Here is a 13766-nt window from a genome sequence, read left to right as displayed (position 1 = left end):
TAACCAACTCGGCTAGTGGGTCGTTTGTGAAAAAATACTGATATTACCGACCTATGCTGATGGCGTCAAATGAATGAACACAGAAGCACACAAGATCACAATAGTTCAAAACCACACAAGAAACGACACCAACACTAAGACACAGTATTTGTTTCCAAGGTTCAGCCAATACGGCATACATCCTTGAGTGTGACTACAGGCCCAACTGCCCATGGTAACTGAGTGTGACTACAGGTCCAACTGCCCATGGTAACAGAAACCGCACTGGCATCAGGGCACAGTCATGGCCCCCTGCGGTCAGACCAGACCACAGAAAACTAATCACCAATCACAACTCAGTCCCAATTATGATCTGATTGTACACATATTCTACTAGAAACTGACAAAAAATTCATGGCAACAAGTCTTGCTTTATTTGGATTGTACCTGTAGATTGGAAGAGCCTGTATCAGCTGATCAAGAGCTGTTTGTACTAAAAAGAGTTTCTGGAGTTAGGTATTAGAGATAACATCTCTCTTGTATAGAAAGTGTTTCTGTTTGCTAACTCACTGGGTTTATCGATAGATTACCTTTCGGTTCTTGTATTTCAACCATCTTTGGTTGTGTAACTCTTGTATCCTGTTTCATTAAGATTACTTGGTGCATATCCACTTTGTTTAAGATTCTATGAGGTCTGTTACAGATGCATTTGATTTACATTTATGTGAAGGAAAAAATTTCTATCCTCAGTTTACTCGACTGGTTTGGGATCTTTCAGCACTTCAAATGATATTTTCATTCAGTTACTGTCTTACTGATGATCCGTTCCACACAATCCATATTCTGTTGTTCGCGCCATGACTAATGTTCTCGTGAACCGATTACCATATATTCTTGTTCTGTTATTCTGATCGTGATTCATGAATCATGGGCCGGTGCATCTCCAGCGGCATGATAAATCCCGTTCTCCTTGAGCTGTGTGCCGTGTTTTTTCTTCTCGTTCTTGTCTCTGTGCAGCGCAAATTGTTGCTATCAAATCATGCCCATCCATGCTCTGTGCCCATCCGGAATTCCGGATGCCGAGTCCCTCTACGGTCGTGCAGAGTAACCGTTTCCGTCCGGATGGGCCCTTCAGAGTTCAGATTGCAAGCTGTGCTTGATGCCCGTTACCGTCGATCGCTGAGGTGCATTTTTACAAGGCAATTAACAGCGGCGCCGAGTTCAGACAGAGGGTTCATGGGCTTGCTGCCGTTGCTGGAGAATTTTTTTGGCCGCGCGATGCGCCTAATGCGTGACCTGCCGGGACATGAGGCGCGAGGCTAACTCGCATGCGCCATGCGTTTACCTTCAGCACATACAGTCCAATGACCTGAATGATTGCGAGTGCGAGTGTCTAGCAGGAGGTAGTAACATGCTAATCTGGCGGTGCCAGATGCGTGTGCATTTCCTGCAACATACAAGGCCTCCGGCACTATCAGGTTCTGTTCTGTTACAGAAAATGCCTGTGCTGAATCCCTTTCAGTTTCTGTAACATTAAGAAGCGCCTCTAAATGCCATTTAACTTGCCTAACACAGTAGTAACACTTTCATAGTCAGATATGTGTTCTCCTGCGACATGTGGCCGGACCGGCTTTACCCTGCACCCCACCACCGGATTCATCAGCTAGCATCTGATGGCATCGACGACGCCGGTTAGTAAATCGCTAGCATCTCGAAGTAAACGCAACTACTTCGTCTGCATTGGGTGCCGGCGGCGACCCGTTGCTCGCGACTGGCCGCGCGCAGTGACTCCACAGATCTTGCCGTCATTTAACAATGGCTCCCTGCAAGGCAGCGAGGGAACCAGCGAGTGCCCCTGACAGATTCTAATGGTCAGAGCCATTAACGGTTAAGGAAACAGCCAAACATGCAACTGAGTAGTAAGTACTAGCGTTTACTACTTTTTTTTTTTGAAAAGTTCTAGCGTTTACTACTAGAGATGTGCCGATGGAGTCAGAAAACAAATGATTCGGACTGCTCGCTCAAATAATTCGCTTGCATTTCGAAGAGAAGAATTCGCTTGCATTTCAAAGACAGCAAGCAAAGTACAGGTGAAGTATGAGCTGTGTGTATGGTATAGCAAAAGGAAGATCGAACAATGTAGTACAGCCCGCCGAAACGGCAAAAAATGACAAAAACACAGTAGTGACGGTCTCAACTGCGTTATGATGTGATGAAAGGCTCTACACCTTGTTTCCGACAGCCGGATCTCTGAGCTTGAGTCCCCACGACATGTCTTCGCACGGGCGGACATGGGGCAGCAGGACCCCGGTGTCGATCACCTTGTCGATCTCCTTCCTCGTGCACTCGAAGGAGAGCGCCCCGTGGGAGCACGGCTCCATGGACATGGCCCTCGTGCACGGCGGGTCCGGCGCGGGCTCCGAGTAGTTCATCGGCCTGAACATGACCCACGGCGTGTGGCCGCCGAGCCCGTGCCCGACGTACCCGAACGTCGACCAGCCGGAGGTGACGATCCTGTCGGTCAGGCTCAGCAGGTAGATCTCGGCCAGCGCCTTCATGTCGTGCTTGCTGTAGAACCAGATCTGGTACTCCTCGTGGCTCGGCTGGTGCACGCTCACCACCTCGCCGCCGGCGGTCGCCGACGTCCAGTACACCTCCCGGATGCTCTCCTGGTACCAGGAGTTGAGGCCGGTCACCAGGACGGCCACGGACCTCGCGCCGGCGGCCGGGAGGGCCGGCGGCGCGGCTCCTCCCATGGTCGCGACCGCCGGCAGCAGGTGCTCCCGCGACGCGCACGCGAGGATCTGGTCCAGCACGCTCTGGAACGGCTTGCGGCTGGTGTCGAACACCCTGATCTGGATGCCCAGCCGCTCGTCGGCGTTCCTCAGGTACGAGTTGTAGTACCTGATGACCATGCCCCAGATGTCGTTGGTCGGGTGCAGGAGGTACCGCGACAGGAGGTGGAACACCGAGTCCTTGCGGGGGAACAGCCGGCCGAGCTCCTCCTGGTACGCCGGGTTGAAGAAGAGCCCCGGCGCCATGTACTGGTCGGTCCTGATGATCACCCACTGCACGCGGTGGAGGAACTGCCGGTGGTCGTCGCAGTACACGAGCCTGCTCGCCGGCGACGCGGCGTGGTCGAGGTGCAGGTACACGAAACGCAGGCCGGCGACAGACCCGCTCCGGTTCACCGCCACGTTCCCGTAGCTCTCCGGCGCGTCCTCGCCCAGCTCCTTGAAGTTCGCGAGCGGGAAGTCGGCGGGCAGCGCCCACGTCGCCCCCTGGAACGGCTCGCAGAAGAGGTCCGCGAGGGTGTTGCCGTAGCCGGGGTCCACGAGGAGCACGCGGCCGGTGAGCAGGGCGTAGAGGAACGCCGACGCCATGGCGAGCATCCGGTTGCCCAGGCCTCGGTACGAGATGAGCACGAGGTAGCTGCAGCCGTCGACGTCGCGGGCGTCCGTCTGCCCGGACCGGAGCCGCTCCGACGCCCGCGCGTACGGCTCCGTGCCCGGGCCGCACCGCCGCTGCAGGGCCTCCTGCTCCCTGAGCCGCTTGATGAGGTACGGCGACGGCCGGCGCGCCATGCTCTTGTGGTAGTACGCGGCCTGGTAGCGGCTGGCGCAGGACTGCTCGTCGAACCCTGGAACCAGCAGGCCGCCGAGAAGCACGTCTCTCTTGGACGATTCCGCAACTGAAAACACACACACGCAGTGCTCGGATTACATGGTTGCTGGGGCATTGCAGTGGGAGCAGCACAGACAGGAGGTTACCTTATTACCTCGTTGCGACTGTGAGCCAATGCCAGCGAGGGTGGACTTGATCCACACCGCCGGCGCGCCGAGGCCGCCGCCGAGGAGGACGAGCAGGGGCGGCGCGGTCATGATCAGGACCACCAGCGTGGCGTTCACCACGGAGCTCCATCGCCTGACGCCGGCGGCCGCCTGCTTGGCCGCCGCCGCCGTCTTCTTCCCCGTGAACGGCGGGGCCTCCTCGATCCCCAGCCACCCGCTGGGCTCGTCTCTCGCCCCCGCGCTGCTGCGCGTCTCGACGTCGGCGTCCATCTCGGCTACCTTGGTGTGAGCTAGCTAGCTAGCTACCGCTTCACTTGCACTGTGGGCTGTGGCTGTAGCTATCTCCACAGTCCACAGTGTATGGTGGCTGTTTAATTAGGTCTCACGAAGTCCACGCCAACGTAGCCCTGCCGATCACCATCAGATTAGCACTGGAGTTCTACTAGCCTGATTCTTATAGTCGATCGACAGGGGTTACGCCTAACGCTCCAGACTTGAGAACGCTGCCTGGTGACTGGTGAGGTAAAGTGCAAGCAACTAGTTGTTGATACATAATACCGTCGTCCGATGCAGTAAGTTGACACGGTGCCGACATGCATTTTCTACAAGAACTCGAGCGACGCGCCACGCATGTGCTCATAGCTCACTCAACTTACAGCGCGCCGTGTCAGTAGAACATCGGACGGCGAAGTCTCCGGCGACCCGGCCGGCCTCCCGTTCGTCCTCCGACGAAGTAAACAAACTGGCCGTCATTTAACCAGCGGTTCCCTGCGTCGAAATCGGCGTTTGGGAATAGCACCCCGGGGTGCAAAACTACTACAAGCACCGCAGCGGCTAAGCCACTAGACCAGCATGCAACTTGGTAACTGCGTTTACTAGGCCGCGTCAAGATTGGTGAAAACAAAGGCATGATGGCGTCTACTTTACTTGAAAGATCAGATTTAGCAGCACTCCCCAAGTCTGGATCACTGAGATTATGAGGTCCCCAGGCATACCTAAAGAAGATAAAGAAAAAATGGGATGAGATTTCTGTTGACCTGCACTTAACGACAATATTGGTGGTAATGATGATGCAAGGGCAGGAGCATCTGCCCGGAGGAAATAGTTTTGGGTAATACTGTTGGGAGCTAACAATTGTTTTCGTCTTTTTCTTTTTCTTTTTTCTTCCAGTCTGCTGAATGTCGTTTGCTGTGTAGTTTCTCTGATGTGTACTAACTAGGTGACGAGCTGGGCAATCTGTTCATCCTCGTATGTTTCTGAAACAGAGTTTTTCATTGATACATGCTACTCAGGTCATCCTTCAACTTATCTTTTTAGGTAGGAGTTATGTAGGGCTCCAGGTGTGGGGCAATGTGGTTTTTGTGGTGTTCTTGAACTCGAGTATGAAGTAGGGCCCAATGTAATCCATACAGTTGTTATTTGCAACTTTCTATGCTAATACAAAATTGCCCAGGTCATGAGGTTTCTCTTGTTTGATGTGGATCTGTTATTTTTATTTGCAATATTTTTCTCGGCCCATAATTTTACGGCCCAGTATGATTCCGAGCCCATTGAGAATTTCGGGTGTCAGAATGGTTAAACTACCCGAATCCCATGTGTGTCAAAAATTGGGTATGAACTCTGAACACACATACACCCAAATCAACTCAGTAGATCTGATTATGATCTCAGCCAGCCGTTGGTAATCTGAGGGCTACAAACTCGAGTGTCAGAGTCACTTTAAATACCCTGATCACAACCGGAAACAACAACCGCAAATTGGGAAACACAAGCAGCACTCGGAACACATGAAAACAAGGCAAAAATGTACACACCGGAGGCTTCGTCGGACAATGCACTGGTTTATAGCTATTGTCCAGCACAACAATATGTGCAAATTTCCCAACATTGGAAGATCTAGCGATGCAAGTGTATTCAGCATTTCAACTATGGCAGTTTGAAATGCAACTGATGAGAATGTAACTCGCAACCAATTAAATTTACAGATAATGATCCATCCATCCATCCGCTACGAATCTTCATCCTAAGAAACCAATGCAAGCATTGGCTTCTTCAAAGTACATAAACATGGAGCCATACAGTCATCTTCGTAATCGTCACCTAGTACATCCTCGACAAATACTCTATCTGTTCTAAATTATTGGTCATTTTGATTTTTCTTGATAGATGTATAATTTGATTTGAAACGGCCAGTAGCAGTTCAAAACTATTCATTCCGACCAACCAGCATCAGGCCACCCCAGGCGAAGTCGGCGCAGCGCTGGACGTGTGGCACGACCGCGCTGGCGTCCAGCCATTGCTCCTTCCAGAGATTGTAGTTGGGCGCCGCGAAGAAGCACGGCTCCATCGACGCGGCCCGGCCGCACGGCGGGTCCGGCGGCACCGTCGTCGCGCCGTCGCCGGCCGGCTTGTACATCACCCACGGCCTCACGCCGGCGAGCCCCTGCGCGACGTACCCGAATGTGGACTGGCTGGTGGTCACCAGCGCGTCGGCCAGGCTCAGCAGGTAGATCTCCGCCCACGCCTTGCGGTCGTGCGACTCGATGCCGAAGCGCTGGTACCCCTCGTGGCTCGGCTGGTGCACGCTCACCACCTCCCCGGTGGCCGCCGCGTGCTCCCAGTACATGCTCTTGAGCTGCTCGTGGTACCAGGGCTTGAGGGACGTGACGAGGACGGCCTTCGTCGACTTGGCAAGTGGCGGCGGCGGCATCGGCATCGGCTCTCCCGTGGCGAGCACCTCGGGGAGCAGCTTGTGCTTCTGCGTGCACGAGGTGATCTGCTCCAGGAGCTCCGGCGAGTCCGGCTGGGCGCCGAAGACGCGCACCTGGATGCCGACGCGCTGCGCGGCGCCGGCGAGGTAGGCGTCGTGGTAGCGCGTGACGAGGCCCCAGACGTGGTTGTTGGGGTGGAACAGGTACCGGCCGAGGTGGTGGAACACGGCGTCCGGCTCCGGGAACATCGCATCGAGCTCCCCCCGGAACGCTTCCGCGAGGAACAGCCCCGGCACGATGTAGTTGTCCGTCCTCATCACCAGCCACTGGATGCGCCGGAGCAGCCTCTGGTGGTCTTCGTCCCAGAAGAAGCTCTTGTCGTGGGCGCTGGCGTCGCTGTGGAGGTAGACGTACGCGAACGCGGGCGTTTCAGCGGCATCGGCCCCGATCACCTTGTTCCTCACCATGTTCCCGTAGGTCTCGGCGGTGCCGTTGGTGAAGCTGGCGTAGCCCGCCACCGGGAAGCCTGGTGGCAGCAGCCACGTGGCCCCGAGGAACGGCTCGCAGAACAGCCCGTCCATGCCGTCGCTGGGGTCGATGAGGAGGACGCGGCCGGTGAGCAGCGCGTACAGGAACGCCGACGCCGCGGCGAGGATCCGGTTCCCGAGGCCCTGGTACGGGAGGGAGACTATGTACCTGCACTCCGGCGACGCGACGCCCCTGCCGGACTTGAGCTGCTCTAGGGCGTTGCCGTAGGCCGCGGTCCCCGGGCCGCACCGCCGTTGCAGGGCCTCGTGCCGCCGCAGCTTGGAGACGAGGTACGGGGAGGGTCGCCGGCCGGGGTTCCGGCGGTACGCGGCGGACTGGTACCTGCTGTGGCAGGACTCCTCGTCGAAACCGTCGACTAGTAGGCCGCCGAGAAGCCTGTCGCCGTGGCGCGCTGTCCTGTGGTGCAGGGAGGGATCATTCGAAGAACCTGCTGAAAACAAGTGATCTCAGAATAAGGAAACAGGGTTAAGGACGACTAAAGCGTTTGATGATGATTAGTATGCCCGTTATCAAGCTAATAAATTTACGGAGGATGATGATTAAATTGCTTACCTTTGCGTAAGCCGGCCATGGCGGTCTGGATCCAAACCCCCGGCGCTCTGAAGCCGCGCCCGCCGAGGAGTATGACGAGGGGCGGCGCGGTCACCACGACGGCGGCGAGCACGGCACTGACCGCCCGCCTCCACCGCTTGATGCCGACCGGCTTCTCCATCTTCGTCTTCGCCTCCATGGGCCGCCGAGCCTCTTCGATCTCCGGCCAGCGCCGCTGCTCCCTTCTTACATCGCTCACGGTGCCCAGCGCAGAGAGACCGAATACCTGAATGCTTCTTGGCTTGCGGAAGTGATGGCCAAGAATGTTGTATTGCAAAGCAAGTCAACTGCAAGTCTGAAACTAGCATTTCTTTACGATGCAGCAACCTAGAACAATCATATATAGTAATTAAGATGTTCTTATCGTTTACGTGCTTGAATGCTCTAACAAGTATGGATTTTTGAAATGCTGCTACATATAGACATCACGTTGGACCCTATACCAAAGGTACATGTGAATTGAAATGTCTTTGTCAACTTTGAGAAAATATTGATTAATTCGACTATTAAGTACTCCATCCAACGGTTACTACTCCTTTCTTCCCAAACTGAGTGTGTTTCTAGCTATGCAGCTGGCTCAGGTGCATAACTAGAAATGTATGTTATCCAGGTGCATAGAAAGAAATGTACTTAGATCTTGTTTGGATGGACAAAAAGTAAGGAACTAAAAATTAGCAGGCCCTTGTATGCAAGGAGAACCCACCGCGCAACCTTGCAAAAAAATTTAAGACTGAAAGGTTCAGCATGTGATCTTGTTCATTTCATATGCTTTGTTGAATTGATATGCAAAGAATTCCAAAAACACGCTAGACAAAAACTTTTTCGAGGACTGAATTGTCCGGTGCATAATTTTGTGTATGTTGGAGTATTTATCGGAGCATGGGTCAAACAGCGCCATGGAAAGCACATCTAAAGCAACCCTACAAATGGATGTTCCGACGTGTCCACAGTACCCAGATGCCCAAAATAGAATTGCCAATGACGTGGACCATGTTACACATTTCATAAATTTCAGATCTCAACTCAAACAAATTCTATTTAAATTCAATACACCTGTGACTTTACCTGCCTCTAAGAGTCACCTCGGCGTATAACTCACAGCTAACTAAATTCATTCCAAATCCTACACATAGCACATGAAAAAAGGGAATTCTATTAGCTAGTGAGCATGCAAATGTCCCAGGAATGCGTTCATAAATGGGAACATGCCTCCAAATAGAATTTGCAATGAAACATACCACGATGCTTACACACTGCAAGTTTGCACCCAATACTCGGCTCTGTCCTTGACATACATGACACCAGTTTTCACCCTTTCATCATTTGGATCTTCAAATGTTTCAAAGTATTGTTATGCCTTCCTTATCCAATCATCAAGATCAATGCTATCCTCTAGCTACAGCCTTATGCTGAACTTGAAGTTGATTTGTGTACGGACTCCAAGTTTTCTGATCGTTGTCCATGGCTGGTGGTGGCCTTCTTTTGGGCTACAACTGGCTGCACCAGCTGCAGCTGAACAGCACTGAAGGCCCACGGGCCAGCTTCTGGCCCAAGCTCTAGTAGCTGGGCCGCATGTTTTGGACTTGGTAGTCTAGCTAGCGTTGGAACCGAGCGGGTGGGTCAACCGGCCGGCCGGCCTGCCTGCCTGCCTGCAAACGCTGTCACCGGTCAGCGTCGACAAGACAATGGCGCGCTGGCTGACGGGCGAGCAAGCAGAGGACATCCTCGACGACCGTGCTCGATCGGCCCGGCGGACCCATCACCACGGCCCCAACTCTGGCGCGCCCACCTGCCGGCCGTCCCCCATGTTACCTTGCCTCGCCGCTCCGGCTCCTCGCCCCTCTCCCACCGGGTGATGGCGCCGGGCAGCCGGCCACCCACCCACCACGGACCGGACAGGCAGGACACAGGACCGCGTGAGCCCCAGCGATGCCCGCCCAGCCGGCGATCCCCGGCCGAGGCCGGCCACCACCATGTGCGAGACGCAGCAGCGCTCACATGCGGATGCGCCCGAGAGTAAAGGCGCGTCGGTGATGGCACACTAGCGCCGGGTCGAGCAGAGTTCCTCCTACCACCCGCGGCGAGCGGAGGCGACCGCGCTCGGGTCGAAAGGCGGGGCCGCCGGGACGGAGTAACCGCGCGGCCCCGAACCAATCACGTCCGAACACCGACGCCCTGCCTCCCGCGGCGCGCGAGACAAGGCGGGGCAGCACGTTCGGCTATACCGGCTTTGTCAAACTGTAGGGTCTAGGCACTCGGAGCAACAGGAATTCTTTCTTTTTTTGAGAGAGAAAGAAAGCAACAGGAATTCTGACGCGATTGAAAATAGCATCTCGGCACCAGCGCCGTCCGCGTCGAGCATAGTGCCACGCTCAGCTTCGCCTCCGGGCCCAATCTCTGCGGTTCGTCTGGCGCAGATCGCTGGCTTCAGTTCATCTTCAACTGCAAGTTGGCCGGCCGGAACGTCGACTTGAGCCAGCTGCGCCGGCGGGCGGGGCTCTCCTGTACTAGGAGCAAGGTCGTCGCATGTGGCCCGTTTTCGTTTCCGCAAGCGGACCGGATACAATAATAGCCCTGCCGAGTGCCGACCCGGCTTTTGGTTTTTGTTTTGGGTTTCCCAGGACGGGGGGCGCAGAGTGGCTCAAGAAATCCCTGTCCCTGGCCATGTGCCCGGCAATCCAGTGGCGCGAAAAGGCGATTAGGATACGCGACCGCCGGAATCTAACATCATGCGCCGCCTCATCCATCCATCACCTCCAGATCTTGATCCACATCCAACATTCTGCTGTGTGCCGCGAACCAAACCACATGCCCTGAGCCCCTGACAGACTGCGCCCTGCTAATCAGATTCAGATCACAGGGCAATCGCTGCTGAAAGCGGCGGACCCGTAAAGAAAAAGAGCAGAAACGCCTAAGGGGATGTTTGGAACGTAGGAAAATCAAAGGAATTTCGTGGGAATTCAATCCAGAGGAAAGGAAAGTAAGATAGGTGTTTGGAATACAGGAAACCATCGTTCCTATCCTGAGGAAAGGAAACAATGTATGTGTATTTCACGGGAAAGAAATCCTTTGGTCCAAGCCAAGGGAATGAAACTCGCGCGCTCTCTCTCGGTCTGTCTCTCACACGAGCTCTCTGGTCCTCTCTCCCTCCCGCCATGGTTCCCCAGCCCTAGACAAGAAATTGGCGCGAATCCACCTAAAGATGGCGAATCAGCGGCCAAGTACCGCATGTGCTCAACGGAATCGCCCTCCTCTCCCTGGTCCCCTTCCATCCACGCTGGATTCGAGTGGTCAATCTGGAAGGGATGAAGAGATTTCTTCACAAGGAACAGGTAACAGATTAGATCCATGTTCTTATTCCCCTGCTCCATATCTTCAAGAAGAGGCCGGCCGGGTGAGACACAGGGTGGAATGGGAGGAGCGGTAGGAGGACTGGAGGAGAGATACGTGGCGCGCGCTGCCGATGGGGGCAACTTCGTCTCGAACGCGCGGCGTCGGCACCAGCCGGAGTCGGAGCTGCGGTCGCCATCATCGGCCTCGCTGAGACGGCGTACCGCGACGGCAGGGCCGTGACTCTTCCCCACGAGCAGCTCCTCCAGCTCCATCCCGAAGCCCCCGCGGCTCTTCCCCACGACGTAGGCTGATGAAGTCGTGGAACACCTCCCCGCCACTGTGCCGCTCCTCGCTGCCAGGGAGTGTCACCGGCCGGCCACCGCTTTACTATTCTTTGTACAGTTTATCTCTTTCAGAAGCTTTACTATTCTTTGTATGCTTTTAGTTCAGATACGTGTTTATCTTATTGGGCTATTATATGTTTCTGGTCAGGCACAAAAAATAAATCTGGTAGAGCAAACTGGAATCATCAAAGGATTGTTTATCTTATTGGGGTATTAAAAGATCATGATGTGCCTAGATACCGAACAAACAATGCATGGAGCAAGGAGGCATGGAAGAGTATTACAGCTCAGTTCAATACAAACTTTTCAACAGAGTTCACTGTATCTCAAGTAAAACAAAAGGAGCAGGATATGAAAAAGGAGTACCGAGTTGTAAAAGATTTGTCCGCAGAAAGTGGTTTTGGCTGGGATTCTGATAGGATGATGGTTACAGCACCAGATGACGTTTGGAAAACACTAGATTCACGTAGAAACAAAGAATCCCTTCTTCGGTGGCGAGACAAGTCATTTCCGTACTATGACGACCTGTTTGCTCTCTATGATGGTAAGTTGCAGTTTGTGAGTTTAAATCAGTTTTATTGACTGCACGCATTACTACTTGTATATATAATGGTTCATATCATTTATGCAGGAAGATATGCTGAAGGAAGAAGCTGCCGTGGAATGGATCATTATGCAAACAGGGAAAAACAATCTGTAGGAGTAGCAGGAGCATCTACACCATCATTTGAGGTCCCTAACGTGCAATTCCATTCACCAGCACCTAGTATACGTGCTCCATGTGCATCATCATTGAATTTTGAATTTGAAGAAGGGGGAAGCAGGGATGAAACCAATTGGTTTGGTGCTGATGCATTTAGTCAATTCTCAGACCAAGTAAATAACTCAACATTTCTTGAGTCATTAGAAGGACCACAAGAACTACATCCTGCTGATCTTACATCTAGCTTAGACCATTGTCCAGAAACACCATGCATGAATTCCAGGCCATCTAGTTCTACTCCACAAGTACCAGATAAAAGGCGAGCAAAAAAGCAAAAAACCAACAGTACTAGTTCTGTCAATGATTTCCATGAGAGGTACCTAAGGCTAAAGAAAGAAGAGATTGATCGATTTACAGCTATTGAGGAGAAGAAAATGGAAGATCCATACAGCATCAAAAATTGTGTTTCAGCACTTGAGGGGATGGCTGAAGAACTCCTTATGGAAGAAATGATTAAAGCAGCAGACATTTTCAAAGATAACCCACCAGCCAGGGAAGTGTTTCTCTCATTTAGTACTGATCAGTTTCGACTGGGTTGGTTACGCAAACAACTTTAGTGACTATAACAAAGTTTAGACTAGCTTTTGCAACTAGGCAGGTACACGGCATGTTTATTTTGTGATATGCTGCTGTAGTACTAACTATTACAGCAATGGGTAGCTTGACTTTTGTAGAGTACTGACACAACAGTGCTCATAGTAGTAGAACTGATAATTAGTATGGTACAAATTTCAGAACTATCTCTACCTTTGACTTGATCGTCTTGTAATGTAATCTTCCCACATCCTCTTAGCTATGTCATCTCGCATGTCATTTCCTGCTTGGCGCACATTGTTGAACATCGGCACATCACTATTATAATGATCATCTCCTTGTGGTACTTGCATCATGTTCTGTTCATTGATATCTGTAGTGGCTTCTTGGGGCAGTGACAAATCCCCATTGTGTAACCGTATAAAATTGTGAGTTACACAACAAGCTACAGCAATGTCAACTTGTGTACTAATGTCATATAATGTGGCTGCTTTCAATATGGGATACCTTGTTTTTAGTATGCCAATAATTCTCTCTACATGATTTCTTAGCTGAGCATGTCGGAGGTTGAACAATTCCTTATAGTTCTGTGGTTTTTGTGCTGCTCTTCCCTGTTCTTGTAAATGATATCTTGTTCCGCGATACGGAGCGAGGAATTCTGGGGTGTTAGCATAACCTGCATCTACTAGATAAAATTTACCAGGTGGCACATTAAATCCATGGTTGAGTGCATCTTGGAGAACTCTTGCATCAGAGGCTGACCCCTCCCATCCAGCATGCACATGAACAAATTTTAGATCAAAGTCACAGGCCACCATGACGTTTTGTGAAAGCCCTTGTTTTCTGTTTCTATATGGCTCTTGTTGTCCAAATGGAATGGTCACAGGGATGTGAGTGCCATCTATTGCGCCAATGCAGTTCTGCACATATTATTCTAGAATTAGTATCATACTTAATTCAGAGTTTGTATTGCTATTGCAGTAAAAAAAATTACCTCAAAGTATGGAGAAAATTTTGGTTGTCTTAATATACGATGTGGATGTAGAGAAGGTGGACGTATATAGTTGCATGTCAATTGTGTTAGAGCATACAATACTGCTCCAAAGTGACGGCTAATTGTCTCTCCACTGTGCTGAAATTGATCTTGCAATGTTCGATTGCTAGCATTCTT

At 52.2% G+C, this 13766-nt stretch overlaps 2 protein-coding genes across 3 annotated transcripts; both read right to left on the bottom strand.

Moving 5' to 3' along the window:
• Positions 1–2164: 2164 nt before the first annotated feature.
• On the bottom strand, positions 2165–4170 carry LOC112890705 (galactoside 2-alpha-L-fucosyltransferase-like). Its single transcript, XM_025957557.1, has 2 exons — positions 3761–4170; positions 2165–3658 (listed from the first exon to the last, which is right to left on the bottom strand). Exons 1-2 carry the CDS (start codon positions 4038–4040, stop codon positions 2202–2204), a joined length of 1737 nt encoding a protein of 578 aa, XP_025813342.1. The 5' UTR covers positions 4041–4170; the 3' UTR covers positions 2165–2201.
• Positions 4171–5615: 1445 nt separating this feature from the next.
• On the bottom strand, positions 5616–7754 carry LOC112890843 (galactoside 2-alpha-L-fucosyltransferase-like). 2 transcript variants are annotated; one of them, XM_025957708.1, is made up of 2 exons: positions 7583–7754; positions 5616–7460 (listed from the first exon to the last, which is right to left on the bottom strand). In XM_025957708.1, the coding sequence occupies exons 1-2, from the start codon at positions 7740–7742 to the stop codon at positions 5977–5979; spliced, it is 1644 nt and encodes a 547-aa protein (XP_025813493.1). In that variant the 5' UTR covers positions 7743–7754; the 3' UTR covers positions 5616–5976. The 2 variants fall into 2 exon arrangements, with proteins under 2 accessions (XP_025813493.1, XP_025813494.1); XM_025957709.1 differs by having other exon boundaries at positions 5616–7457.
• Between the last annotated feature and the right edge of the window lie 6012 nt (positions 7755–13766).

This window comes from Panicum hallii, chromosome 4, assembly GCF_002211085.1.
Source record: "Panicum hallii strain FIL2 chromosome 4, PHallii_v3.1, whole genome shotgun sequence".
NCBI classification, from domain to species: Eukaryota; Viridiplantae; Streptophyta; class Magnoliopsida; order Poales; family Poaceae; genus Panicum; species Panicum hallii.
Note: the sequence above shows the minus strand (reverse complement) of the source record. Positions and strands in the feature narration are given on the sequence as shown.

What these genes read in the sequence shown, in the direction of transcription:
- LOC112890705 (XM_025957557.1), bottom strand. Translation starts at nt 4,040, where the DNA reads ATGGACGCCGACGTCGAGACGCGCAGCAGCGCGGGGGCGAGAGACGAG. An exon ending in CATTGGCTCACAGTCGCAAC is followed by an intron (nt 3,659 to 3,760) that starts GAGGTAATAAGG and finishes TTGCGGAATCGT; the next exon opens with CCAAGAGAGACGTGCTTCTC.
- LOC112890843 (XM_025957708.1), bottom strand. Translation starts at nt 7,742, where the DNA reads ATGGAGAAGCCGGTCGGCATCAAGCGGTGGAGGCGGGCGGTCAGTGCC. An exon ending in CATGGCCGGCTTACGCAAAG is followed by an intron (nt 7,461 to 7,582) that starts GTAAGCAATTTA and finishes ACTTGTTTTCAG; the next exon opens with CAGGTTCTTCGAATGATCCC.